General features: G+C 39.4%; 1 protein-coding gene across 8 annotated transcripts in view; it reads right to left on the bottom strand.

The window, feature by feature from the left end:
• SLC25A21 (solute carrier family 25 member 21) overlaps positions 1-27,900 on the bottom strand; it is a 489,133-nt gene that overhangs the window by 42,655 nt on the left and 418,578 nt on the right. For all 8 annotated transcript variants that reach the window (XR_005216541.1, XM_037834862.1, XM_037834865.1 and 5 more), the window contains one exon: positions 9,102-9,168. Coding sequence is in view for 7 of the 8 variants with exons in the window: in XM_037834862.1 (XP_037690790.1) it covers positions 9,102-9,168 (67 nt within the window). In the remaining variant the exon portion in view is untranslated. The remainder of the gene's footprint in view (positions 1-9,101; positions 9,169-27,900) is intronic.

Genomic DNA, 27,900 nt, shown 5'->3' on the forward strand with positions numbered 1-27,900 from the left:
GTATTAGTGTTGATTAGTTTGGAATCCTTTGAGTGTTTCCATGGAGATGTGACTCAACTGTGGGCGAGACTTTCGATTGGATAATTTCCATGGAGATGTTACCCTACCCATCCAGGGTGGGTCTTAATTGAATCACTGGAGTCCTATAAAAAAGTTCACAGACAGAAGGAGGTGCTGCAGCCAAGAGAGACACTTTGAAGAATGCACAGGAGCTGAGAGTGGAGATGGAACAACCCGGGAGCAAGCAGATGCCAGCCACGTGCCTTCCCAGCTAACAGAAGTTTTCCTGATGCCATTGGCCTTCCTTCGGTGAAGGTATACTTGTGTTGATGCCTTCATTTGGACATTTTCATGGCCTTCAGGCTGTAACTTTGTAACCAAATAAACCCCCTTTATAAAAGCCAATCCATTTCTGGTATTTTACGTAACAGCAGCATTAGCAAACCGGAACAATGTGCTAATTCATTTAATCCATACAACATCATTAGGTAAGAGGTTACAGGACAATCATGATTCCCATTTTATAGATGTAGTTCCCACAGCTAATGAGTAGAAGGATTAGGATTTCCTTCTAAGTCCAAAGTTTGTGTATGTGCTTAACCACTATACTATACTTATTGACCAGCCGTGATTGCTAGTGGTTTGGGAAGAGGTTCGTTGCCCCAGGTTTTTCCTTTCTTCTGGGGATGGGGTCTTCTTGTCTCCCTTGACATATGGGATGACCACACAGACCCTGGAAGCCCTGAAGTCCCTCAAGGCAGAGGATTTAAAACTTTTAGACCACAGTCTAAACTAAAAAGTATTTACCAGCCTCACACACACATACACACACATGCCTGCACACACACATGCAGACGTGCAATTATAACAGGAACAAAGTTTTTTATGAAACAATGTATCTTTACCATGACTAATGCACTTTGTTTCTATTTTATTCTATTTCATCAAAAAAATTTCTGGTCATGACTCACTAAATTTGGTGACCCATTAAATTGTTTTCCTGACACACTAATGGGTTACGATCCATATTTTGAAAACACTGCTCTGGGGGCACAAATTAGGTTTAGGGAAATTCTGGGAGATAACAGACTCCACACTCCACAAAGGGTCTCACCACCTTGGCAGCTTCCAGTCTGAAGCTGTGGTTTTTTTTTTGTTTGTTTTTTGTTCTTTTTTTTTTTTTTTTTTTTTGGTTCTTATTACAGGGAATTAAGGACCAAACTGGTATCTCAAAGGAGAAGGCTGGGGACATGGTTTCTGCCTGTCATTCCAGTGATTCCCACAGGGAATTCCAAGCCTACCTCGGGGGAATCCTACACTTCTAATTTCCCTATCTATAAAATTGTTTAAAAAACCCTTAATAATCAGACAGACTGCAACTAGTTGATTGGTATTCATTAGCAATCTTGCTGGAAGCTTTTGATGCATGACCAGGATAATTCAGTTTCCTGGGAATAAAGAAACCCTACAGATCACAGTGGCGAATTGCTAATGTGCTAAATTCAAAAGCAAGGAACAATGTTTTATCACTAATTTAATAAACAGTTAGTGTTTCAATCTAAACCAAATTTTATTTTAATTTCTACCTTCAGGACAGAAATCTAATTTACTGGTTATTAAAAAAAAACAGTATCTTAAGAAAGGAAAAGCTAAAATCTTTTAAAATTGATCTTCAACAACAGTAAAATAATTTAAATGTCTTCACTGCAATTTGAAACTAATATTTATGAAAAACTCATTCATTCATTCATTCATTTGACAATTATTGATTAGGTATCTCCCATGTTCAAAGCTTACTAGGACTATATTCTTAAGAATTAATAGATTGTTATTTTCATTTTTTTTCTATATAACTTTACTTCCTTTTGGCTTTTATGGTATTTCTTAATACCTTCTCACCCATAACATCAGTTAATACAAAGATGTGATAAAAGTACATCTTTTATTTGATAAAGATATGATGCTATATCCGATAGATGAAATTAAGGAGTTTTACATGGGATAAAATTACTTACCCAAAGTCATAAAAATGCAAGGAGTTTTGAAGACATTCATATTTAATCTAGGTTTTGGGAAACTTGAATATAAACTGTGGGGTCCAATTAATTATGCTATATATGTATATACAATCTATATTCTAGAATCTAGAAGGTTGAATGACTGAATTTATCCTAGGGAGAAGGGGCTGGATCTGGAGTACAGGCCATTGTGTTCTCCAGAGAAAAGTTATAATGTGGCAGGGCAGGAGGAGGCCAGTACACTTTACTACAGTCTAGGTGAACCAGATCTCCAGACTGTAATTTTCCCTTTGCTTTCAGTCCATGTGCACTAAGCAATCTTCTGATGATTTATTGGCCTCTCAGATACTCTGTTCTGGGGTGCAGTTAAATTACATGGAAACAGGTGATTGTGGCGGTTTGAATGTATTATGTCCCCCAGAAAAAGCCATATTCTTTGATGCAATCTAGTGGGGCAGACAGAATAGTGGGGATTAAGTTGGAACGTTTGAATTAGGTTGTTTGCATGGAGATGTGCCCCACTCAGCTGTGGGTGGTGACTCTGGTGGGATACTCCCATGGAGGCGTGGCCCCACCCATTCAGGGTGGGCCTTGATCAGCAGAGCCATATAAACATGCTGACTCAAAGAGATGGAACTGAGTGCAGCTGTGAGTGATGTTCTGAGGAGAAGCAAGCTTGCTGGAGAGGAATGTCCTGGGAGAAAGCCATTTTGAGGCCAGGGCTTTGGAGCAGACGCCGGCTGCCTTCCTAGCTAGCAGAGGTTTTCCAGACACCATTGGCCATCCTCCAGTGAAGGTACCTGATTGCTGATGTGTTACCCTGGACGCTTTGTGGCCTTAAGACTGTAACCGTGCAGCGAAATAAACCCCTGTTTTATAAAAGCCTATCCATCTCTGGTGTTTTGCATTCTGCAGCATTAGCAAACTAGAACAGTGATCCATTTGGGTTTTGCTTTCACCAAGTGGGATGGGAACAGCAATCAGTCCAGGGCTAATTACTCCCCACTACTGAGGTGAGACCCTTTGGACTACTCTTCTCTATGCCCTATGAATTTTGAGGTTTTCCAGTTTGATTGGTGGGAACAGGCACTATTCCCAGCCCTCTATGAGAGCCGAGCACTGTTCCCTCTATGCCTTTCAGATAGTTCTTACCCAGACCTTGCTAGTTTTCTCACATGGACGTGCTGATCATTACAGGCATATCTGGGAGATATTGTGGGTTTGTTTCCAGACCTCTGCAATAAAGTGAATACTGCAATCAAGTGTTAGACAAATTTTTTGGTTTCCCAGTGCATTTAACAGATACATTTACACTATACTGTAGTCTATTAACTGTGCAATAGCATTATGTCTTAAAAAAGCAATGTGTATGACTTAATTAAAAATACTTTACTGCTAAAAATGCTAACCATTATCTGAGCCTTCAGCAAGTCAATCATTTTTGCTGGTGGAAGGTCTTGACTTGATGTCGATGGCTGCTGACTGATCAGGGTGGTGTTTCCTGAAGGTTGGGGTGACTGTGGAAATTTCTTAAAATAAGGTAGTAATGGAGTTTGCCACATTGATTGACTCTTCCTTTTATGAAAGAGTTCTCTGTAGCCTCAGATGCTGTTTTATAGTATTTTACCCCCAGCAGAACTTTTTTTTCAGAATTGGAGTCAATCCTTTCAAATCCTACCACTGCTTTATCAACTAAGTTTACGTGATATTTTAAATCCTTTGTTGTCATTTCAACAGTGTTCATGACATCTTCACCAGGAGTAGATTCCATCTCAAGAAACCACTTTCTTTGCTCATCCATAGGAAGAAACTCCTCATCTATTCAAGTTTTATCACAGATCGCAGCAATTCAATCACATCTTCAGACTCCACTTCTAGTTCTCTTGCTATTTTCACTACATATGCAGTTACTTCCTCCACTGAAGTCTTGAATGCCTCAAAGTCATCCATGAGGTTTGGAATCAACTTCTTCCAAACTCCTGTTAATGTTGATATTTTGACTTCCTCCCATGAATCACAAATGTTCTTAATGGCACTTACAATGGTGAATCCTTTCCAGAAGATTTTCAATTTACTTTGCCCAGATCCATCAGAGGAATCACTATCTACTGCAGTTATAGCCTTATGAAATGAATTTTAAAGAGTAAGATGTGAAAGTCAAAATTACCCTTTGGTCTATGGGCTGCAGAATGGATGTTGCATTAGCAGGCATGAAAACCGCATTCATCTCATTGTACATCGCCATCAGAGCTCTTGGGTGACCAGGTGCATTGTCAATGACTAGTCATTTTTTGAAAGGAATCTTTTTTCTGAGCAGTAGGTCTCAACACTGGGCTTAAAATAGTCAGTAAACCATGTGGGAAACAGATGTGCTGTCATCCAGGCTTTGTTTTTCCATTTATAGAACACAGGCAGAGTCGATTTAGCATAATTCTTAAGGACCTTAAGATTTTCAGAATGGTATATGAGCATTAGCTTCAGCTCAAAGTCACCAGCTGCATTAGCTCCTAACAAGAGAGTCAGCCTGTCCTTTGAAGCTTTGAAGCTAGGCATTAACTTCTCCTCTCTAGCTAGGAAAGTCCTAGATGGCATCTTCTTCCCATATAAGGAGTTTCACCTACAGTAAAATCTATTAGTGTAGCCACCTTCATCAATTTTCTTAGCTAAATCTTCTGGATAACTTGCTACAGCAGGCACGTCAGCACTTGCTGCTTCACTTTATGCTTCTCTGTTGTAGAGTTGGCTTCTTTCCTTAAATGACATTAACTACTTTCAAACTTGTCTTCTGCAGCTTCCTCAGCTCTCTCAGACTTCATAGAATTTGAAGAGAGTTAGGGCTTTGCTCTGCATTCTGCTTTGGCTTAAGAGAATGTTGTGGCTGGTTTGATCTATCCAGACCACTAAAGTTTTCTCTGTATCACCAGGAAGGCCATTTTCACTTTCTTTTCACCTATGTGTTCACTGGAGTAGCACTTTTAATTTCCTTCGAGAACTTTTCCTTTGCATTCACAACTTGGCTAACTCTTTGGTGCAAGAGAGCCTAGCTTTTGGCCTGTCTTGCTGTCCATATTCCTTCCTCACTAAGCTTAATTATGTCCAGCTTTTGATTTACAGTGAGAGACATGTGACTGACTCTTCCTTTCACTTGAACACTTAGAGGCCATTGTAGGGTTATTAATTGGCCTAATTTCAATATTATTGTGTCTCAGGGAATAGGGAGGTCAGAGAAAGGGGAGAGGGATAGGTGAATGGATGGATGGTGGAGCCATGGAACATACACAACATTTAGTGATTAAGTTTGCCATCTTATATGAGCCCGGTTGGTGGTGCCCCCAAACAATTACAAAAGTAACATCAAAGATCAGTGATCACAGATCACCATAACATACATAATAATAAAAAACATTTGAAATATTGCAAGCATTACCAAAATGTCACACAGAGACATAAAGTGGCACATTCTGTTGGAAAAAAATGGTACCAATAGACTTCCTCGATGTAAGGTTGCCACAAAACTTCAATTTGTAAAAAGCGTAATATCTGTGAAGTGCAATAAAGCAAAGGTCAATAAAACAAGGTATGCCTATACTCAGCTCAGTATTTGAGGGGATGTGGCAGACTGAATAATGTACCACAACAAAAGACATGTTCTTAAACTTAGTCTGCCTTCCTGTGGGTGTGAGTCCATCTATAAACAGTACCTTTGAAGATATTATTTGTTAAGGTGTGTCCAATTTGATTCAGGGTGGGTCTTAATCCATATTGCTGGAGGCCTTATAAAGAGGGAAAGCCACGGGAAGAAGCCTGAAGTCAGGAGACGAGAAGAGCAGACACAAGGAGAGAGAGAGAGTTTGCCACATGATGGAGGACAGCCGTCACCAGAACTCCACCGAGCCAGGGAGAAAGCATGGCTTGTTGATGCCTTGATTTGGGACTTCTGGCCTCTAAAACCATAAGCCAGTAGATTCTTGTTGTTTAAGTCAACCACAAGCAGCTCCAGCAAACTGAGACAGGGGCCTTCTGTAGATCTCTGGAGTTCTGCAGCCCACTTGTCTCTGGTACTCTGTCTTGTGCGCTCTAGCCACCTGCTTCTCCCCAGATTCTCAGCTCTGTCTCAACTCAGGAAGTCTGCTGGATGCTGCCTGGATTTTCTGTCCCTGCCTAAGGGCCTGGAAACCCTCTCAAGGTGGTAAACTGGGGCAAATTTATCTTTCATTATCTGATGTCCAGTGTCTTGAAAATTGTTGTTTAATATATCTTTCTCATCTTTTGTTGTTGTTTCAGGTGGGGAAGTCAGTCTGGTTCCTGTTACTTCATCTTGGCTAGAAGTGGAAATTGTGGCCTTCCAGATACTCTACATAGTACAAGACTCTAATGTCTCCTTTATAAGTTTATAAATTTTCTTTCCATTTCTCTCTACATAGTTTTTATTTATTCATCTAATAGTGATTCAACACCTACTATGTGTAGACCCTATGATGGGTGTAGGGATACAGTGATGAACAAACAGCCTTTGCAGTTTGTAATCTCTCCTGAGTATGATTAGCAATAGGCAGTCCTTGAGCCTCTGAACATGGAAAATGGTATTTCTGGACCTGTGAAGCTCAAGACTAGATGCTGCAAACTGGACCGTGGCCACTTCTATCTCTGAGGGACCAGTTAGTCTCTTTATGGAGTCTTCATTTTGTTTTTTCTTTCTTTTTTCCCCACAATTTTATTGAGATATATTCACATACCATACAATCATCCAAGTGTACAATCAGTTGTTTCATAGTATCATCATATAGGTGTGCATTCATCACCACAACCAATTTTTGAACATTTTCATTACCCCACAAAAGCAACAAAAATAAAAATAAAAGTAAAAAAGAACACCCAAAACATCCCATTACCCCCACCCCCTATTATTCATTTACTTTTTTGTCCCCGTTTTTCTACTCATCTGTCCATTCACTGGATAGAGGGAGTGTGAGCCACAAGGTTTTCACAATCACACAGTCAACAGCAATACTAATTCTGTCTTGATTTGTGAAAGGGGAAGTTTCATTTATTTAGCATTGGTGAGTCATTATTTTACCAATGAACCTCATTTTAAAGAATAAAGTCCAGAAAAACTAAAAATTGTCTGTTTCTGATTATGGTAACAATTGTAAGCAAAGTGTCAGTGCCATGGAAGAGATATAGACACATATAGAGCCTCTGAATACTTTTCCGAAGTAAACTTTGATGACATACGGTGAGGCAGTTTATGATGTATGAAATCATTACAATCAGGTGAGAGCTTTCCTCACAGATCCTAAGATAAATATCTATAAAACGAATGTTTTCATAAATTGTGTTGAAAAACTAGTGCTATCCATCTGGCAAAGATAGACTTCACTCTAAGTTATCCTTAAAAAGCCAAAGTACTTACCATATGTCCCAATAATTGTAAGGTAAAATCTATTTGAAACAAGATGTCTTGGACACATACACTATATCCAGTTGCCCAAAAGTTCATCTGTTAACCATTGTTCTGGCAGGGAGCATTGCTTTTTTATAAGTAGAGACTAAATTAGTTTTGTAAAGCTAAACTTTTTCTTTTTAGTAAAAAACTTCAACATTGATAAACCTTAATCCTTTTAAAGTTTAAATTGTCTCCAATATATAGTATTAAGGAAAAATATTGCAGGAAAAACCTTTAATTATAATTTACTTTATTTATACATGTGAAACACTGAACAACCGAATGTATTATTCCACGGAGACAAAGTGACTTTCCTTTTGAACAGGAACTCTGCTCTGTTTGTTTACTTGGGCAATCTTTTATCAAGTGAAGCAATTTCATAATTCAATTCAGCCCTTTTGTGTACTCTGGTGAACTTTTTCCAGATTCTCTGCTGCGATTCAGATTCTTGTAATGAAATTTGTATTGAAGCAATAACATAAAATCACAAAAACGATAACAAAGAAGATGAATTTGTAGAGAAAGAATGTTTTCAAGTGTTTTTTTTCTGAATTCTAGACCTAAATTAAATCCTGCTAAATTAGTATTTTGACATAATACAAAAGTTTGGTTTTTGTGTATGATAAGTCTGTTGATTATTTTATCCTAATTTTTTAACCCAGTCACCATCTTAACTTACCGAGTAAAAGTATATAAGCTGCCCCTTCTTACCTTTCAGGAATATTGGGACAACAAATTGAGTGATGTATGTGAAAAAAGCAGTATGTTATTAGTTGGAAAGGAAGTCTTTTAATCTAAGTTTTGTTGTTATTATGGAAAGACAAAGCCATATTCAGTGATGTCAGTGGTATGGGGGAGGGAAGCAACACTGGGAAGAGTCACTGTCAATACTAGTAAGAGTACTTTTGTCTGAGAGGACATACAGAAAACATGATCAGATTTAGTTCTTCCTTCGCCGGAAGTCCTGCCAGATCTCCACGTTCCTATCCAGGGACTGAGCCAACAGGTGGTACGTGAACCTCCCCAGTTATGTGGTTAAACGGATGGAAACCAGGATAGTGGAAGCAATAATTTTTAAGATCCAGAATAGAGAGTTCTTAAAAGAAGAGAACAAGAAAGAACATGAAGTTAGTATGCAAATAAATGTATTATATGAGAACCATATACAAAGAAATACAGTGTATTAGATGACTCTGCTCATAAACTATTGGGAATGATTTGGGAAGAAAGGTTTTCTACATCTCCTCTCTGCTCCCTTCTCCCTCTCTCCCTCTTTCTTTAATAATTATTGCTCCAAAGGAAATTTTATGAATTGGTTTGAGAAAAGGTCTAAGCTTAATTTTGTGGCTGCTGTGGTTTGATTGCATGAATTTCATGCACGATTATGCTTTTTGTATAATTTCCCTATTAGAAAGGGAGTGTCTCACCAGAAAAAAAAATCCACAAACTGATATACATATTTAAGAGACTGACCATGTCATATTATAATAAAAACTAAGCTATAACTTATGCTTTAAAATTCTTAGCGTATTATGTTTAATTCACAATAATGTCTTATGGTTTGTTGTGAGGTGTTTTAATGCTAAGGCTGTTTCTGCAGCCGACTTTCACTTGGTTGGAAGGCATTCATTGCTTACCTTCACTGCTCTTTTTGGGGTTTCAGCCAAGATGGGTGGCAGAATTCCCTTGTAGAAACCAAACAACCTGCAGAGTAATGAAAGATTTTCATATAAATTAAACAAGGAAATTGGGAAACAGGTAATTCTGCCTTTGTTTATGGATAAAGCAACTAATCCTAAAGTATTCTCAATTATTCAATGTAGCACACCAACCTGATGGCTTCCTTTGTTTTAATTCTGAAGTGGAGAGATTACTCTACATTTATTAACATATGATACGCAGAACATGAATAAATGATACTAAGATGGACTGGAATCCCTCACCATTGCTAAACTTGCCATTGCTAAACATGACCATGAGCTATACCTTAAAGATGAAGTTGACCTTCCTCTCTCAAAGGAATCTTGCATTTTTTTTTCTCAGTTGTGTGATAGGTAGCTTTAAACTATTTACAGTCTTGTATTGGCTCGCTTGTGGTAACCAGATGAAGTTAGGTTTACACCCGAGCCCACTAGACTGAAACTTTCTGAGGCTCACAAGGTGATGAAATCCTAAATCTTATCTTTACTAACACAATGAAATGAACACACTCTGGCAATGGTATCAGGGAGGATTGGTTATAAGGATATACATTGCTGACAGAGGACATACCAAACTGCCTGCCAGGTAGGCAAGCTCACAGGGCATGGTGGCAGCTTTTGTTGCCAATGTTGAGGGACCCATGGTCACACAGTCAGAAGTTTTTAGGCAAAAACAGGAATGACTGGTGCATGCTATGATAAGATTTATAAAAGCCATAACTTACTTCTTATTAAATTATATAATGAAAAATTTCAAATTTTTCTATCCTAGAATCTTTATATACTTGCCACTTCCTCATTTTAAATCTGAAAAAATATAAATACAAGAGAATATTCTGCGTTATTTTCTGAGGCACTCAGTTTTTCTGATGAGTGTATGGTGGCTACAGATAACAGTAAGAGTCAACCTGTTCGTAATTTAGAATAGCCATTTATCATGGGGCTGGAGCCTCTCCCATTGACTTCCCATGTTTCACTCTGACTCCCTTAAAGTGGGTTGTGCTTCCAGCTGTGCCTATGGAACAAGAAAGTTAGAGCTTATTCAGATTAACACAGTGTACCACCCAATCCAACATGGGACTTCTTTTTCTTCCTTGGATTTGCTGGCTTACACAGAACCCTTCAGTGAGGTGAGTAAAGGGCTCGTTCTATAGTTCCTAAATTGTTAGCTCTTTGAGGGCAGGGATGTTTTCGTATCTGAAGCCCTTTAGGGTACCTTCCCCAGAGCCTTTCCAACAGGTGGAAGCAACAAAGAAAAACACATCTTTGGCCCAGCAGGAACTTAATACAAGGAAAGAATTCTAATAGTCAGCACTATCTAAAGATAGAATTTGGTTCTCCTGAAATGTGGTGAGTTCCCCATTATGTTATGTAGTCAAGCAGTCTAGGGGTTACTTGTCATGGGAGCCAGAGATGGGATGTACAACAGCAATGGATAGACTTGAAGGCCTCCAAGAATGGCCTTACCAATACTCAGATTTGTTCTTCAAAGAAAAAAGCACAAGAAGACATGAGCAAGTGCTTTTTGGAAGAAATGAACTCTGTCTTAATTCAAACTTTTGCCTAAAGTATAGTACTGGTTCTCTGGCAGCAACTTATTTAGTATAATGTGATGCTGCTCACAGGCAACAATTGATTGGGCACCTCACCCAAATGGATCCAGATAGTGTTCTACCTCTTTGCTCCAGTTTGGATCAATGGGAGGGCACTGGATCCAAGCTGGACGTATCAGAGATCTTTCTCCACGATTTTGAAACTGGAACTAAAGAAGTCAGTTTTGCTCTGTGTATTTAAAGCTTTAAGATATAAAGCTAGTATACCATCAGTAGCCAAGTTGTCAGTCATCTGGAGAAAGCCAATCTGCAGTGTTAAAAAGAAGAAAGCCACCATTCAGGGAAACACAGAAGCAAGGTGGAGAAAAGATGGTACCGTTTGTGACCCTGGTTCCAAGTTTTCTTTAAGCCTACTTAACATCGCTGTCCTTCCTGAATATTATTTTGCAACTTTGCCTTTGAGTCTATGAGATACCCAATAACATTACCAATAAACCCATGTTTTTAAATTTTAAATAAGTTTCAGTTGGATTTATTATTTACACCCCAGAGTCCTGTATACATAAAGTAAACCTCATGGCCTCTACAGCCAATATGGCTGCTATGAGGCCTCTTTGCCAAGTCTTCTCATTGAAGAGCCAAAGTTATAATATACAGATTCTAAAACACAAAAAAGGAAATGTAATGTTTTATAAGGGAGATTCATTTTTTCTGCTAAAAAGAATTGACATTTATATTCACATATACTGTTCATTTTGCCAATTTTTCTGCCTTCATATAGTTTTGGCTTAATATATAGAGTATGCAGCTTCCCAGGCCAATGAGCAGGGAAGTTAAGAGAGCTGGACACCCATGTCAACAGCTTCATCCTGCTTATTTTATTTTATTTTTTTCATATTAAGTCTCCTTGCTGGATGAATGGAAAGTGGGATTTTAAACATTTATGTAACAGCTCTTTGCCCTGACAGAACAGCAAAAACACCCCTCTAGTTTTATGTTTTCACCCACAATGAGCCAAATGGAGAAATTTCTGAAAGAGGCAAAAAAGCCAATGCAACACCTCCCATAAATTTGTAGAATGAATTATGTCTTGTTTCTCACAGTTACTTCTAAAAGTTTTGAGTTTGATTACAACTATCCTGTGTGGGAAAATGTTAACTTGGATATATATGGAGTTATGTAAATACTATGAGTAAAAGTACTCAATATTTGGAAAGCTTACTATATACTAGCTACTGTGATAAGAATAAGTAAGTGTAGGCATCTGTATGTATGCCAATCTCACTCAATTCTCACAGTGATCCATTGAAGGAGATTTGATTATTTGCTTCATTTTGCAGGTGAGGCCTAACATCACATGACTGCCTAATTGGGTTCAGTGACTCAAATCAAGTTCTGTTTTCTCCATTGTCCATGTCCTTGACCACTGGGAGATACAGTATTGCAGTTTTTTTCCTGGAAATAAAACTATTTCTATAAAACTTTTGAAAAGTTATGTTATTTCTGTTGCAACAATAGTTTGCCATTTTTTATTTTAGGAGGAAGGAAAAAAGGTAATTAAAAATCAGGTCTCTATTCCCATTTCCATTCAATTCTATTTTACCATAATGTGAAACACTAGTTGTATAATTGAAAGAACTGGGCTATGATGAGTGAGATCATTTTTGTGAAAGCTGATTAAATATTTTCCAACTGGATCAGAATGAGGTAAGAGGCAAACCAGGATAATTCTGGCAATATGAGAGAAAGAAAATGCATACTTCAGCAATACAAAACACTTAAATATTAATATTAAATATTAAAATAAAAACTGTTATTACCCAAAAAGTCAGTGGGGAGCACTGTTGGTTGCTAACCCAATAGAAGTACACCTTTCCTAACCCTACCTTGTTCCTCAGGGGGCAGAACGCCAACTAGTGCAGGTGTTCGACATCCCAAGCTTGCGGAGGAGCATCCTTCTTTAGTCCAGGGGGTGAAGAAGGGTTAGTCAAGCCAATCACAGCAGTCTTATTCCTTACTAGATTGGCAGTCTCATTTCCTTGCTAATGACTTGGCATGAACCCAAGTCAAGTCCGTGGGACCAGTGAGGAGTCTGGTGGGAGTTCTGGATTTCCTTGGACCTAAGGAAACAAAGCCCATAGGACCATCTTCTTTGCTAGATGGTGTCCTAGCTGCATGAGATGCCTGTATGCTGCAGCCAAGTAGGACATCATTGCTCACAAGCACGGCTGAGCAGAAAGATGGAAAGAACTTGTACCATGACATTGTTCAACTACTGAACAATCTTGGCACCCTGCCTCCAGATTTCCAGTTATATGAAATGTTATTATTTTTTAGCTATCTGAGCTGCTTTCTTTTATCTCTTCTGTCAACCTGCAGCCAAAAATGTTCTGATACAAATAGCCTTTAGGAGCTTTCTGAAAAAGTCTTAAATTGTAATTGTTAAATTCTAATTACATTGAAGATAACTGTTAAATGTTAAGCGACACATTTAGAAGGAGACTGTGAGAACAATTTTTAACAATGGTTTTAGATCCTTTCTCACAGGGAGCCCATCAAGCATTAAAACACTATCTCATTAGTGTGATATCCTGTGAGAGAACTCCATACAGCAGATGGAACGTGGAAACGCTAGCAGACTAAAGTTGTACAGTAAATCTGAGAATGGGGTACTAGGTCTCCCAAGCCATTAGATCATGATGGTTAATATATTGAGTTATTGTTCAGAAACGTTAGTAGACATGGAGTGCTACAATATTGGATCACATTTGTTTTTAATTGTATAATCAAGACGAGGCCTTGTAATACTTATGTACATCTATAAAATGAAGATCAAAAACTACATCACATGTGTTCTTCTCAAAGACAGCTCACACACAGCTTATCTGAAATACAGATTTGTGCCAAACCCTACAAAATAATTTTACCCCTCATTTCCCCCTGCCCCCATTTTTTAAGTGTGAAGATATTTAACATATGGATGGCTCCAGGGTCATATAACAACCATTGAAAAGATGCTGATTGTATGGAAGTAAGGAAATGTGGAATTTCCTGTGAGCTCTAGCATGTGTCCAGTCTTGGTGCTTACAGTTACAGAAAGTCAAACCATTCAAGAAGCCTTCCTGCTGCCTCTCATTAATAGTTTCCAATTTTAGATTACCCAGTTTTAAGGCCCCAATTTTAGATACCATAGGGACCAGACAGATCCTTAATTAAACATCTTGTACCTGACAACATCTTTAGACCATTTGGATAGCTGAAATAAAAAGTTACTTGCTTTAATTTAGCTACTGAAGTCTGAAGACTTTACAGTAATGAAAGGATAGACAGGGGAGACTTTATTCACAAAGTTTGTCTCAGGTAAAGAAACCAAAAAGGAGTGGAAAAATCATGTTCTGTCTAAGACATCCCACTGTTGGTTTTGCTGTTATTTTTCTAATTAAATATGTAGAAAATATTTGTATGAAAATCATTTGTACCGTAGACGTGGAGTGCTCCTATAAGTGGACTGGGAAATTTTCTAAGTTGCTAGATTAATAAGCAGGTTTTGGTGTTAACGAGCAGCAACATGGAATCTTCTCTTCTTTGCAACCCCCAAAGAGAAAGAAACACGGGAGCTGCTTCACAGCTGACCTTTAGAGGGAGTCAAACTCTGTTGTCTATTGTAGAAAGGTTATCATAAAAGTCAACAGGTAAATTAATGAGAAAATGAGTAAGAGTCTAAGGACACCATGAATAAAATATCTTCCTGCTTAAGAGAGGACAAAATGTACAACTCTGCTGCCCGTGGAAACCGGGACTTTCCCTGTCTGTCAGAGGCGAAGCGCTAGGCGTCAGAACCCAGTCCAGGGACCATCACACTGGGAATGCCGGGAGAGAGATGCACATTATCCTGACCTATAAAGGCCAATTAAAGAAATGATTTCCAAGTTGCAAAGCCACGTTCAAAGCCACCTGCAGCACACTCATGCACAGCACCAGAAGAATGCTTTCACCTGGATCCCACCCTTTGCCAAAAACCTGGCATTCAGCAAGCGTCCCAAGCAGCAATAATACTCATCGGTGAAGCATGAAATAGGAGCGACAGGGACAGTGACATCAGCTCCCCAGTTGGGGAAATTGGAAAGCATTAACACGTCTGTGTACCTAACAGAGCACAATTACTACATTTTATTTTGTTTCAACAGTCAGGGCCTAAATGAACATCACCATTCAGTTATTTTCTGGGCACTGATCCAAGCTCATCTTTGGTAAAGTTGATCTTGAAGCCTTACAGTCAATCAGATCTTCACAATTTGTTCTCCTTTCAGGCTTCAGGCATCCTCCTGATTTCCATTTTTGTTTGGAAGCCTTGAGTCATCTGTTCTGGCAACATGACCAACCCAAATCAGTGATTTTCTCCAAATTATACTGAAATAGGGATCTTGCTAGTTTGTTGTTTTCTTCCTCCTTCTTTCTTTCACATAATTTTCCCTTTAAGGATCTCCTAATACAAAGCTGATTGAAGGCATACAATATTCTCTTTCTGCTGCTGTTGTCAAATCCAAGTTTCTTACCCACAAGCTGTAGCTCTGTGATTAAAACAATGAGGGCTGCATTCAGCCCTGGGTTGAGAGAGCAGGGCTCCTATTGCTTGCTGGCTCACATGCCCCAGGGCAGAACTCGAGCTCTGACACTACACCTTTAGGGCTTTATTCTGACATCACTCACACTCCACAAGTCTCAGCGGTTCACAGAATCCAAATGAAAGAGTGGGGTTTTGTGGCTCTGTTTTTTGAGTTATGTAGCATCTGCAGTCTGAAGTTCACAAAATGTGAGCTTCTTGGGGCCATTTTCATTTAGGCAAAGAAGAAAGTGAAAACGGTATTTCTTTCAAAGGGGGAGAAACACAGATAAAAAAGAGTGACAGATTCTTCTTTTAAAAGCGGCAAATGACCTTCAAGGATGTGCAACATAATGAACATGTTAGCTCACATCCATAGACAAAAATTTTCCCTTCTTGACTCCTATCAGGTCTTTAAGCACTAATAATATAATAATTATTATTCATTACTGAGAATTCATTGAATTAAGTTCCTTCATATGACCACTGGAGATGTTCGTTATCCCCAAACCACATCACTTTCACTATATGCTGTTATGGAGGAATTTTAAAAGTTTTCCTGAATACACACTTTTAACTGAACTTTCAATATGATTTTTACTGGGACAATTATACTTTGCTGATGTGTCTAAAATAAACCAAAACTTTGACTTTCTAAGATAGAAAAAAATTACTTTAGCTAACAGTATCATTTAGGAGGAAGGTCCATGGCTTCATTCCCTGGAAAGTTGGCAGCGTACTTGATGCACTAAACATGTTGGGCAGCTCAGCCCAAAGATGGCATTAGCGTGATATAAGAACCAGAACCCCTTATGGAAAACGCCAAGGAAGAAAAAGGGGAAAAGATATTTGAGAAGCAACTAAAGGGTAAATAATATTGGTAAAATGTGTGTCTTAATTGCTCCATTAATCTATGAATGAAAAGACTTATTTGTAACTGACTACATGATAAGTGTATTAACTTTCAGTGACAGCAGATTACCTGGCTTATAAAGATGAACACAATTCCATTCAGAAATGAGAATCAATCAGAAGCTGTCTCTCACACATGTGGATGGCATCTATGAGGAAACAGGACTCCAAAAAGCAAACAAACAAAAGAAACCAAAACTCTATTGCTTGGACTGGGCCTGAAAGCCAGGAAAGAGGACCTGATCATGGAGTCAAAAAGTTCTTTGCCAAACAAGCACCGCTGAGGGAATTCTAGCAATTCTAGTCATCCCCTTTCTCTCACCAGTCACCTTATTCTCTCCTCCACTGTTCCTGATTTCTGTCCTTCCCCTTCATGAAGTAACAATCATTCATTTGTTCACTCACTTACTCATTCAGTGTATTTGATGCTGAGCACTAGGATAAACACTGTTTTCTAGGGTCAAATGTTGATGCAGTAGTCCCATTGTCCCCAAATCAACTAAGGTCTTAACTTCTCCAAGCAGCCTCCTCTGAAATAGTAGACAAAATCTTGATGCACTTCCCTGTATTACTTAACCAAGCTGTTGCCTTTCATGTTACATTATGTGGCTGACTCATAGTAGACACTTGGTTAATATCATATTGAATGTAAATATACATGAGTATATACTTATATATGTACCTATACATGTAGATAGACCTATATAGACACACACTCAATATCCATAATAATAGTCTGAATGACTTGTATATTTTTAACTGCATAGTGGTGTGTTATTTACATAATTATCATATTTATCTAGGTTATAAATTGATTGAGGGCAGAGAGGATGGCCACTCCTGTTCTTTATCACCACCCTCTGGCATTTAGTATTAATTCATTGTTACTGTCAGTATAGGAAATATAATATGGTGGAGTGGAGCCACATTCCTTGGTTTTGAATTCTGACTCAGCCACATGTTAGCTGTTTACCCAGTATGGCAAGCCCTTGGCATAAAGGGTGAGCAAATTCATTCCAAAGCATTACTGGTGGACCAGAGGTGATGTTCTGTGTCAGCTCTCTATACAAGTGTTTCTGGAAATGGCTTAGTACATTGTTGCAAGTTGCCTGATTTAATTAATAGTTTGACCTAGCTACAGGGCTATATATATAACTGCAGCTGAGGCAGAAAGCCTGAGAATTCAGAGTTGTCCTTCACAAATGGAACCTTACCTAAGCATAAGACACAGTGCCTCAGGAGTGCACACACTGTTGTGGAATTCTGCTACAACCAATTCATACACGTTTGAGGCAAAAGATGTTAAGAATCCTAAGTGCACTGAGCAGAGTACTCCCAATGTATTAAGTCACATTCGGAAGTTCATTACCTCGTTACAGCCACCAGTTACTATAGTTAAGTTCCATTAATTTCTTGAGGTGCCCCCTAGTGGTTCCAGAGTTAAATGCACTCAACAATTAGCCCAACTGCATAACCAGGCCTTGGAACAGAGCATTTGGTAGGTTACAAATTAGTTTGGTTTAGCAGACTTTCAGTTCACTAAATTAGTCTCCAAAGGAATAGTATTATAACATCTTGGACTGCTAACTGAATTGAGACTATAGAGAAACTTCAGAAATAAGGATACCAATCATTGTGTTAAATGCTTTACAATTACTATCCCATTCAATTTTTACATGAAATAGATACTGTTCTTTCCATTTTATAAACAAGGACACAGAGACTCAGAGAATGTAAGCAATTTGCCTACTAGTCATACAACTAGCAAGTGGCAGAGCTGGGATTAGAACACAGGTCTACTTGACTCCAAAATCTCAGTTTTTCAATGTTATGCTTTGACTTCTGTGTTCTCAGGGTTCGAGTCAGAGTCAAGTCCACTAGGAAACTTCATTCTACTTCCTGGCTCTATTTTTTCTTCATAACTGTGTCTCTAGTTAGAGGGCCTCTGCTCCAGGCTCTGCTTAGTCTCTGGGAGAGGTCAAAATGTTGGCTTTTGAATGGAGAAACAGCTGAGCCAGGGATTGTAGACCTGTTTTTTCATCCTCAGTCCCCTACATCAGTTTTTAATGTGCCTGAGTTTTTTAACTGGATATAATGATTCAAAGTCTGTATGTACTTTATGGATTTTGGGATGTGCACAGTCTTCCATATCACGTTGAAAAAAAAATGCTTCTTTCGTACTACATTATTATCAATGAATAATTAAGGGTTAATTACTTTCCTACCTACCTATTTTAGTCAACGTCCTAAAACAGTGTAGAAGACAACCTAGGACTTAGGTTTCTGACTTCTGCTATCTCTCCCCAGTGGTTGCATACAGTCCTGTGACTTTAATCATCATGTATATGCTGATAATTCTCCGAATTCACGTCTCCAGTTCATCTAAGATCTACACATGTAGATGGACCCACACAGAGACATATGACTTGGAATCCAAAGCAATTGTCTAAATAAGTTGTATATTTTTAACTGAAGAGTGCTAAAATATATATATATATATATATATTTGCATGATTATATGTTGGGTCACCTAGTTACCATCCTTACCTAGATGACTGAAAAGCATCTAATAATTAACATGTATAAAATGAACTTCTGATTCTCACTCTACAAACTTGGTCCTGCCATAATATTCCCCAGATCAGTAAATAGTGGCTCCATCTTTCCAGTTTACTCAGGCCAGAAACTTTGGAATTATTCTCAGATCCTCATGTTTTCTTATTAATCTCAGATTCAAGCCCTGATCATATCTCATTTGAATCACTGTAGGAGCCTCCTAATAGGTTTCCCTGCAGTCGATTCTAAAAGCAGTGACAGAATGGTAATATTTAAATAAAAGGTGAATCATGTCACTCCTCTGCTCCCAATCTTCCAATGTCTCCCCATACCCCTCACAGCAAAACTGAGCACCCTTCAAAGGTGCCACCCTACCACTTTATTCCTTTCACCTCAATTCCTACTATTCTTCCCTTGTTTCTCTCCCCTCTAGTCCCATTGGCCTTCTTCCTATTCCTTGAACCAGGAATGCTCGCAGTCCAGGGCCTCTGCACTTGAAGCATCTTGCCTGGGATCCTCTTCCTCACATATCCCCATGGTTCACTACTCACCTGTTTCAAATCTTTGCACAAATGTTAACTTTTCAGTGATTCTTGACCTCACTTCTCTATTTAGTGTCAACACTCCTACCTGAGTACTCCTGTCTTCTCTCCTTGCTTTATTTTTCTCCATAGAACTTATGTGCCTATTTACTCTCTTTCGCTCCCACTAGGATGTCAGCTGCATGAGGACAGGACAGAGGTTTGGGTCTATTATTTTTACTGATGTATCCCCAGGGCTGAATACAGGACCTGACACATAATAGGTGTTCAGTAAGTGGCAGAATAAATATATTATATCCCCACTGACTCCAATCTCAAAGTTTTATCTGGCATTTTGAACTATCCCAAGATCAATCTCTTTTACTTTCCTACAAATGTCATTTCTAGTTTCTTTGAAGCCATAAAAGGCTATTATCAATGAAAAAAGTTTGAGGCATTTGATCTGGTGAACTTCAATAAGTGGCAATAGAGGAGGCCTAAATTCAATGGGTGTTATTATCACTGATCAGCTACATAGCCGTGATAGCAAACACCACGCTTGCCTGCCCAATCCACCTTCATCCTTTTTCCCTGCTGGCAGAACCTCATTCTAGTGTTCACATCCTTGAGGCCAAGTGCTCAGGGAAAGGGAACCCTCTCCAACACAGGCATGATTCATTTTATCACCTAGTCTTATTCTTTGGGCTCCTAATTGGTTTATATGTGAGCATACAACTTAATCCTAATGAACAAAACTTGAGGGGGCTTTTAATAGAAAATTTTTCCTAATAAATAGGATTCTTGGGCCTACCTCCAGATACTGATTTTGCAGGTATGAGAAGAGGTCTAGGAATTTTCATTTTAAACACCACTTCTAATTCTGAGGCAGAAGGCCCAAGAGCCACACATTGAAAATTGAAAAAAATATTCCCTCATGGGTTAACTACCAGGGAATGTGCTTATCCAGATTTCTATCTGTTAGGAAGCAGGCTGGAGCATTCTTGCACCATAATCGTGGGTTCTTCTGCCAGGAACTTCATAAAACCATTCTCACTATTCTCCGCTTTCTAATCTAGAGTGTTCTCATGTTTTTGAGTCAAGGACTGCTAACTGCAAGTGTGCTCCATGTTCAACATGGCCACTCTGGCCCTGTGATCGGGAAGCTAGTCTTATCAGTCCTCACTACCTAATGGGGTGCCATGTCATATTCCCCTCCAGCACCTGCTGGCTGGAGGGGCTTTGTTTCTCTGAAGGCTCCTCCTTGTTTTCCTCTTCTGTTTATGTAGGAACAATCCCGAGACATTCCAAAAACAGATTATGGTCTTGCCTATAGCTTCTTAAAAGAGATGAGTCCTTCATTCCACCTCTATCAAGTCTAGCAGAAATTTTCATTGATATAAAATGTGTTTTCCCTGTTTAAACACTAGCACAAAACTGAAATGAGGGTGCTTTTCTCTCATGCTCCTAACAATCGTGCCCTTTGCAGAACAGGTACAACAGGAAGTAGCCCCTGCTGTAAAGCAAGCAGGACCACACCTATGGCTGTTTGAGCTGAAGAATGTAGGAAAATACTTTGCTTATGCTTTATGGAATGCACCAACAAACAAGTCAGGCTTCTCTGCTGTTCTGCAGGTGGATTGCCTTTTAGAGAAGCAACACTGCACTTGGAGTCTGACTACATATTTAGTTTCTGAAATGATTAGTTATTTGAAGGAAAAAACTCCTGTGAATTGCACGCTAGTCTTGGTGTTTATACTTCCCACCAAAGCCACCAACTGTCTGGGGCTTTTTTGTTCCAACAGATTCCAAGTCCCTTACAGTCATTTCTAGCTAGTGTTTTCAGGACCATTCATTTACTTATCAGCAAGTATGTCCTGAACTCCTACCAGATGCCTGGTGCTAATTTCCAATGGTACATTTAATTTGGTTATCTAAATAGAAAATTCTGGGATTTTATCAATTATCAAGTCCATAAGCTAGAGAGTTCCAGCTACAACATTTTATTAATCTGTAGAGTTTCTTCCTGAGGCAGGAATGGAGTATTTTTCTTCCATTTTTCAAGGAACACAGTAATGGAAAGGTTACATTTACTTATCTCAGGCAAAAAATTGAACATCTGACAGATTAATTTGGATTCAATACCTAGAATGTGAATTTTTTCTCTTCAGTAAATTCTTCCATTCATTCATTCAACAAGCAATTGAATCTCTGCTATGTGCCAGGCGCATTCCACATGGTCATGGAGCCTATGTCCTGATGGGGGAGCCAGACAATGAATAGGTAACACATGAGTAAAATGATGCCAGAGAGTAAAAAGTTATAAAGAAAATAAAACAGGAGAATAACTGGTTGCTATGGGGGATGGAAGGATCAGTTCAGATCAGATCTCCAGTGAAGGCCTCACTTAGAAGATAACTCTTGAGGTAAGAGGACTGGTATTTAGAAGAGGTACAATTTATTGGAAGGGGAGAGAAAATTTAAAAATGGAAAATTTTAGGGGAAAAAAATCACTGTGCCTTGAGAGAATGAATACCAGGCAGCAGTTTATAAGCTTTTGCTTTGTTCTTCTTGGGAGGACAGAGAAACCATGATTTCCAAGGTAGTATCTTGGGAAGTTCTAAAAATTAATTCTAAAAATATTTCATGTTCTTTAGATTCACTCTTCCCTCTGTAGGGAATTTAATGCATAGTAGTTGCATACTGTGATGACACTGAAGACTTAAAACCAAATCATTTTTAAGACCCACCAGAAGCAAAGCCAATATTAAATACAGAATTATAGAATCACAGCATCTCTGTACTAGGGAGGGACTGTCACAATCCTTTAGTTATCTCCTCTGAAGCTTGATTTCTCTCTACAATGTCCCCACCAAGTGGTCATCCAGCTCCCAACCAAGCTTCTCCAGATGTTGGGATCCTGCACCCTCTCAGGGTGCCCATCTGATCCTGGATCAATATGTTATGAGAGGGATCCTCCTGCCTTTAGCCTGGATCCATTTTCAGGTGACTCTCACCTGACTCTACTCAGTAAGCAATGAAGAATAAGTTTAATTCCGGTTCTCTTAAGGAAATACAAAATATTTGAAGATAGCTGTTGAGCACTCTGATGTCTCTATTCCACAGGCTAAACACCTCAGCTCTTCATATGACAGTGGCCCAGACCTCTCATCAACCCACCTTGGCATCCCAGACCAAAATTCACACTTAGTGGAGTCTGATTTGGCACATTAGAGCAAGACCATTATCTCTCTTTTCTAAATGTTATACTTCTGCTCATATGGCAAAAGACCAATTCACAATCGTTTCCTGCATACCATTCTGGTGTGTGTGGCACAACCTGCTGCTGCAAACCTACCACTCTTCCACTTCTTTTAGGATATGATAGAGGGAAGAGGTGGTGGGAAAGATAAATATGTTCTAAGTTCATTAAAGGGAAGAAAGGGTGGGAGATATTTAATGAGGGTTGCTTAACATACATTATCTTATTTCATCTTTATTTATGGATGTGGAAACAGAGACTCTTGAAAGCTAAGTAACATCCACATCCACATGGGTAAGAAGTAATTGAGATGTTGTTTTGAAACCCAGGGCTCTCTCCAAGCCCATGGTCTGTGTCCACTGCCATCACCACCACACAGCATACACTCGTGGGCACTTAAAATAATTTCCAGAATAGTATTGGGTGATGGCATGAAATATGAGAAAGACAGTGCCAAAAGGAGGCATAAAAGGAAAGAAAATTATCATACAAGGGAATGTTAACATTAATAGGAAAGATATAAATTCATGTACTTGTTCTTTATATGCCTTCCTACAGAATTCAAGAATTTCATAGAAATTTTTAATGGTAATAACTCAACATGTGAGCCAAGGGGTGAGAAAATGAAATTAAAAAAATTAAAAAATAATATACATTCCATAATCATGACTATTATCATGAAAATTATAGGTGCTGAAGATAATGTAGGAAAATGTAATATTTTAAATTAAAACAATATAAACTATCTACAATTCTAAGATAAATACAAAAAGGAAATAAAATGAAGAATTCCATTTAACCCTTGGAAACCCTCGAATTCATGGTCCAAACCATACCCTCATTTATATTAAATAATAACAAATGAGGACAAATTTAATTGACCACACTTCAGAAAATCTGACACTCACCAGTTTTCATCCAGCCAGAGGACTGAGTTTCCCTACTCATGGAAGAGAGCAACAGTGAGATCCCTCCCTGTATCACAGTTGATACCACCATAAAAAATCAAACACATATTTAGAAAGTGGGCATTCTGCATATAGAACATTTCATGAGCCATGCAAACATCACAGAAGCATCTGTGTGTGCACACACATACACACACTCACATACATGGGGCCTTTTCCCTCCATCTCTGTCAGTGCCCTGGAGCAGTGTTCGTCGATCCCTGTGTGACCCATACCAGCATGGGGCTTGGCAACACATCCATACAATGGGAGCCACCAGCCAACACTCCTGGTGAAGCCCTCAGAGCTCTCCTTCTCCCCATGGGGGCTGGGTGGATTCTGTGTAGCAGGGTTGGCATCTCCACCAAGATGGCAAATGAGAGCCTGGGATTCAGGGCTGAAGTGGATTTCCTGCATGGCAGAGACAAGCACTTCCAACTGCCCAGCCAGATGTTTCTCTAGATGGTCCTGGCAGCCCTAGCTTGGGATAGAGCCAGAATTTGGTCTGATTTCTTCACTGAAAAGTCTGATGGAATGCTGGGGCGGTGCCATCCCATAATAAAAGGGATGGTCTATCAGCACACCATTTCTGTTTGCCTTGGGAGTCTCTCCAAAGGGGAGAGGGGTTTGAGTAAAAGTAGGTGTGTCCATCCAATCCATGCCAGAGTCTGGGGGGAGGAAAGGAGCAGCAGGGGCTGAGGGAAAGTGGATGGAGAAGAAAGGTTCTGAGCAATTGGAAGCTGGTGCCAGATGGAGCTGGAAGACGGTGCTCTGCAGCTCCCTCCGCACATGTGTGGTCACCAGGGGATTGCCTGGCTATGCACACTGCTTCACATCTGTCAGCTAAATCAAAGATGCATAATTGAAGATGCAAAGCGAGAAACTTTATGTGGTCTGTAAGGCTGCCCAGAGGGTTTTCGATCTGTAATCTGGTGAGAAGATTTTAAGGAGACATGAGCGCAGCATTCTCATCTGTGAGGAAGATCTCACTCCAGCTGTGTTAAAGGATGTGGAAAACAGTTCTACAAAATGTGGGCAGCCTTTCTTCATTGGTCACTTCCTGCCTGTTTCTCTTGGTACCCTTTGTTCTTCCTCCCAAAGAAATGCTTTTTTGAAGCTTGGGCAATTTCTGAGCATGGAGAAGGCCCAAGAGATGCTGTAATTGAGGTCTTGGGACAAATGAGTCTAAGAAGGATGTGGTAGGTAACTCCATTAACCTGGTACAGTTTCTTAGAACCAAACTGAAACATTTTCAAATGCTTACTTATAAAAGTAATACATACTCAAAGTAAAAAATTCAAACAATACACAAGGATGAAAAGTGTGAGGTAAAAGGTTAATGGGATTCTTTGTTCCTATTCCTTGAGTGGTGTTTCTCAAATGTCCCATGGCGAAGGAATAATTTTTTCTTATTTCCAAACCTCATGGACCAATACTTTTATAAAATACAGTAAGAATTAATTACTAGAATAATTACCAAAACAAAACAAAACAAAAACCCACCCACAGAAAGATATACAGAGTACAAGCCCATCTTTTAAATTTTACTTTTAGGTTCAGCAGATCATACACTTGGATGGCAATGCCAAATTGCTGTAAGCATTTCTAAACTCTTAATTTCTGTACTTACGATGGACCATACTTTGAATAGTACTGAAAATCACTCATTTTCTTCTGGAGAGTTTCAAAAATTTCTATAAATATCACATTTTTATGAACATGTAGATAAATATATTTTTTAAAACATAAGAGGACTCATACTTTACATATTGATATATAACTTGTCTTTGTACTTAATATTTTTTGACTTCTTTGTTAGCCCTTAAAGATCTACCATGTTATTTTTTTCCATAATATGGTTGAACTACAATTTTTTAAAACCAGTCTCAACATTTATGGTCATGCAGGTGGTTTCTAGATTTTGCTTGGACTCAATATGTGATGGGTGAACTCCAGAAATGAATTGGTGTTAATTCTATAAAACTTTTGATGCTGAAGTCACCACTAGCACTTGCTAGAATTTCTGTTTTGTGAGCAAAAGGCAAATGTTTTGCAGCCCAAATGTTCTTTTCCTCCAAACTAGCTTGCTGGCCTCTCTGAGAGTTGCAGTGGTGGTGAACTAGTTGGAGTAAACCTTTGTCTCAACCTCCAGAGGAGGGCTAAGTACCTTGCAAGATAGTGGGGATGGATACCTTTAGCAATGGGGTTTGCCTTTTCCATTAAATAGTAGAAAAATGAATGTGCAACATTGAATACAGGCTGTCTCAGGGGCACCAGAGAGCTGAAAGCACACCATAGCTTCTCAGGGAGGGGGAGATCTTACCCTGGTGGGTCAGACATTACCAGACAGCTTGATTAGGGGTGTGACTTTCCTTCAGCTTAGAGCCCAATCCTTTCTTTTTCAGCATATCACTGAAGAAGTGAATTTGGGGCTCTAGATGATTATCTGCACGACTTTTTACTCTACTGATAGGGCTCCAAGTGGCCCATTGTGGGAGCAGTTAGCTTTGTGTGTGTAACCTACACTTCCAGGCAGGCAGGTCTAGTCAAGATGAACTTGAGCATTTGGCCCTGGCAGTCTGGCTCCAGGCACAGGGCATGACCCAGGAGAGGGGCGTAGTATTTCTGATGTTTATATTTCAGATGTCTACAATGGAACCAATTATGTCAGGTCTCTAGGCATGTAGGAGATCCTGGAGAGGATTTTGTGTTCAAGGCAAAATTGCTCAAGCAAAAAGGCTAATTTTCCTTTCCACTGGATTAGCCAGGTCAAAAGGAAAAGGAGGTTCTAGGTTTCTACATTGAAATTCATCAATTCGGATTTGGTTAGTCCAGATGGGAGAGTAATAAACCCCTCTGCATTTTCAGCTGAGAAGCGAAATAATCTCCAATACCTGAAATGGGCTCATAGGGACCTGCAAATCTCTTGCATGAGAACTAGAGGGAGAATAATTCTCTGATTTGTCTAAAATATTGGTCCACAAGAGAGCAGCCCCGAGTAGAAGCAACCAGGGTGACACCCAGGTCGAGTTGCATCAAGAACTGATGAGTCCTATCAAGTGCTGACCTCTGGAATGTGCATCATCCACGTCAAAGGAGGCTCAGAGAGGGGTTTGGGTAAACAACCCAGAGACATGTGGGAGCTTTCATTTGTATCCTTGAGCTCAATTGGGGTTCTGAGATGGCACCCTAAGTCCCAGGCGTTGTCTGCACTGGGAGAGGACTCAATGCTTGGCATTGCATCAGTGACCTGCCAGCCCCTGATGCGGCAACTCCTGTAGAATTTTTTTTTTTTTAAACCCTGCAAAGAGCCCTTTGAGCATAAACTTGCCCCAGCAGGCCTGCCTTATACATCCCTTCAGAAATGTTTTGTTTTTCTTCTGAATATGTTCTTTTGAGAGGGCAGTTTTCCCACTCTCAGTCTGTCTTGTGGAAAGGTAAATTTGCCATCTAAATCCAAGGGACGCAATCTTAAATGTGTGCCTAAAGTTTCCTTCTCTGAAAACCACGAGATCTTTTCCCTCTAAACATCAGCTCCATTTTGGAATTCTTATGAAGGACATTTGTGATGACATGGAAATGCTTATTCTCATCTTCGAATTCCCCAAGTTTACAAAATACCCACCACACAGGTTCTCAACATTTTGTGTCACTGAGGCAGTGATTTGGTGAGCCCTCATAGCCCTCATGTTCTCTCACTGCCGTTTGGTCTGAGGTGAACTTATTTATGGCTTACAGAATAGAAAAACCAAGTCCCCAAGAGGATACAGGCCAGGATCACAGAATAACTCTGTTAATGCGCAGAAAAAGGTCATCCATTTCCCCTCACAGCATATGGCTCTCATCTCTACATGATAATGACTAAAGCAGTTATAAAAGTAAACTGCTAAGTCCCTGGGCAACTTTTTTCTTACCTCGCCTGAGTGAATGAATCAGTGTCCGTCTTCCCTTGCTTGTTTTCTCTCTGGTAAATGAGGAGAGAATCTGGCTATCCACTTGCTGCTTACTGACAACGTCTGCTTCTAAAATGTGCTGGGGAGACGTAGGCCCGTCAGTTCCAAGAGCAGCAAGGGCTGTCTACCCTCATGAGGTATCTTTGTGCTGTTTCTTTGTTCTGCATCATCCCAGAGCATGGTAAAGTCAACACAAATCACATCTCATCCAGGCATGATTGAATGATTCCTGCTTCGTTGTGACCATGCTGATTTATGCAGCCAGGGGGAAAAGACTCCACAGATGCTAAAAGCTGGAAAAATGACTGTAAATGTTTTTCTTGCATTGTCTTACACAGGCAAGGAGAAGCTTGGTCCCTACTGACCAAGGCTTCTCAGATTTAGTGGGAGTGAAAAATTAAACACAAAACTAAGGCGCCATTCCCTGCCCAT

The sequence above is a fragment of the Choloepus didactylus genome, chromosome 4 (genome assembly GCF_015220235.1).
Source record: "Choloepus didactylus isolate mChoDid1 chromosome 4, mChoDid1.pri, whole genome shotgun sequence".
Taxonomy (NCBI): domain Eukaryota; kingdom Metazoa; phylum Chordata; class Mammalia; order Pilosa; family Megalonychidae; genus Choloepus; species Choloepus didactylus.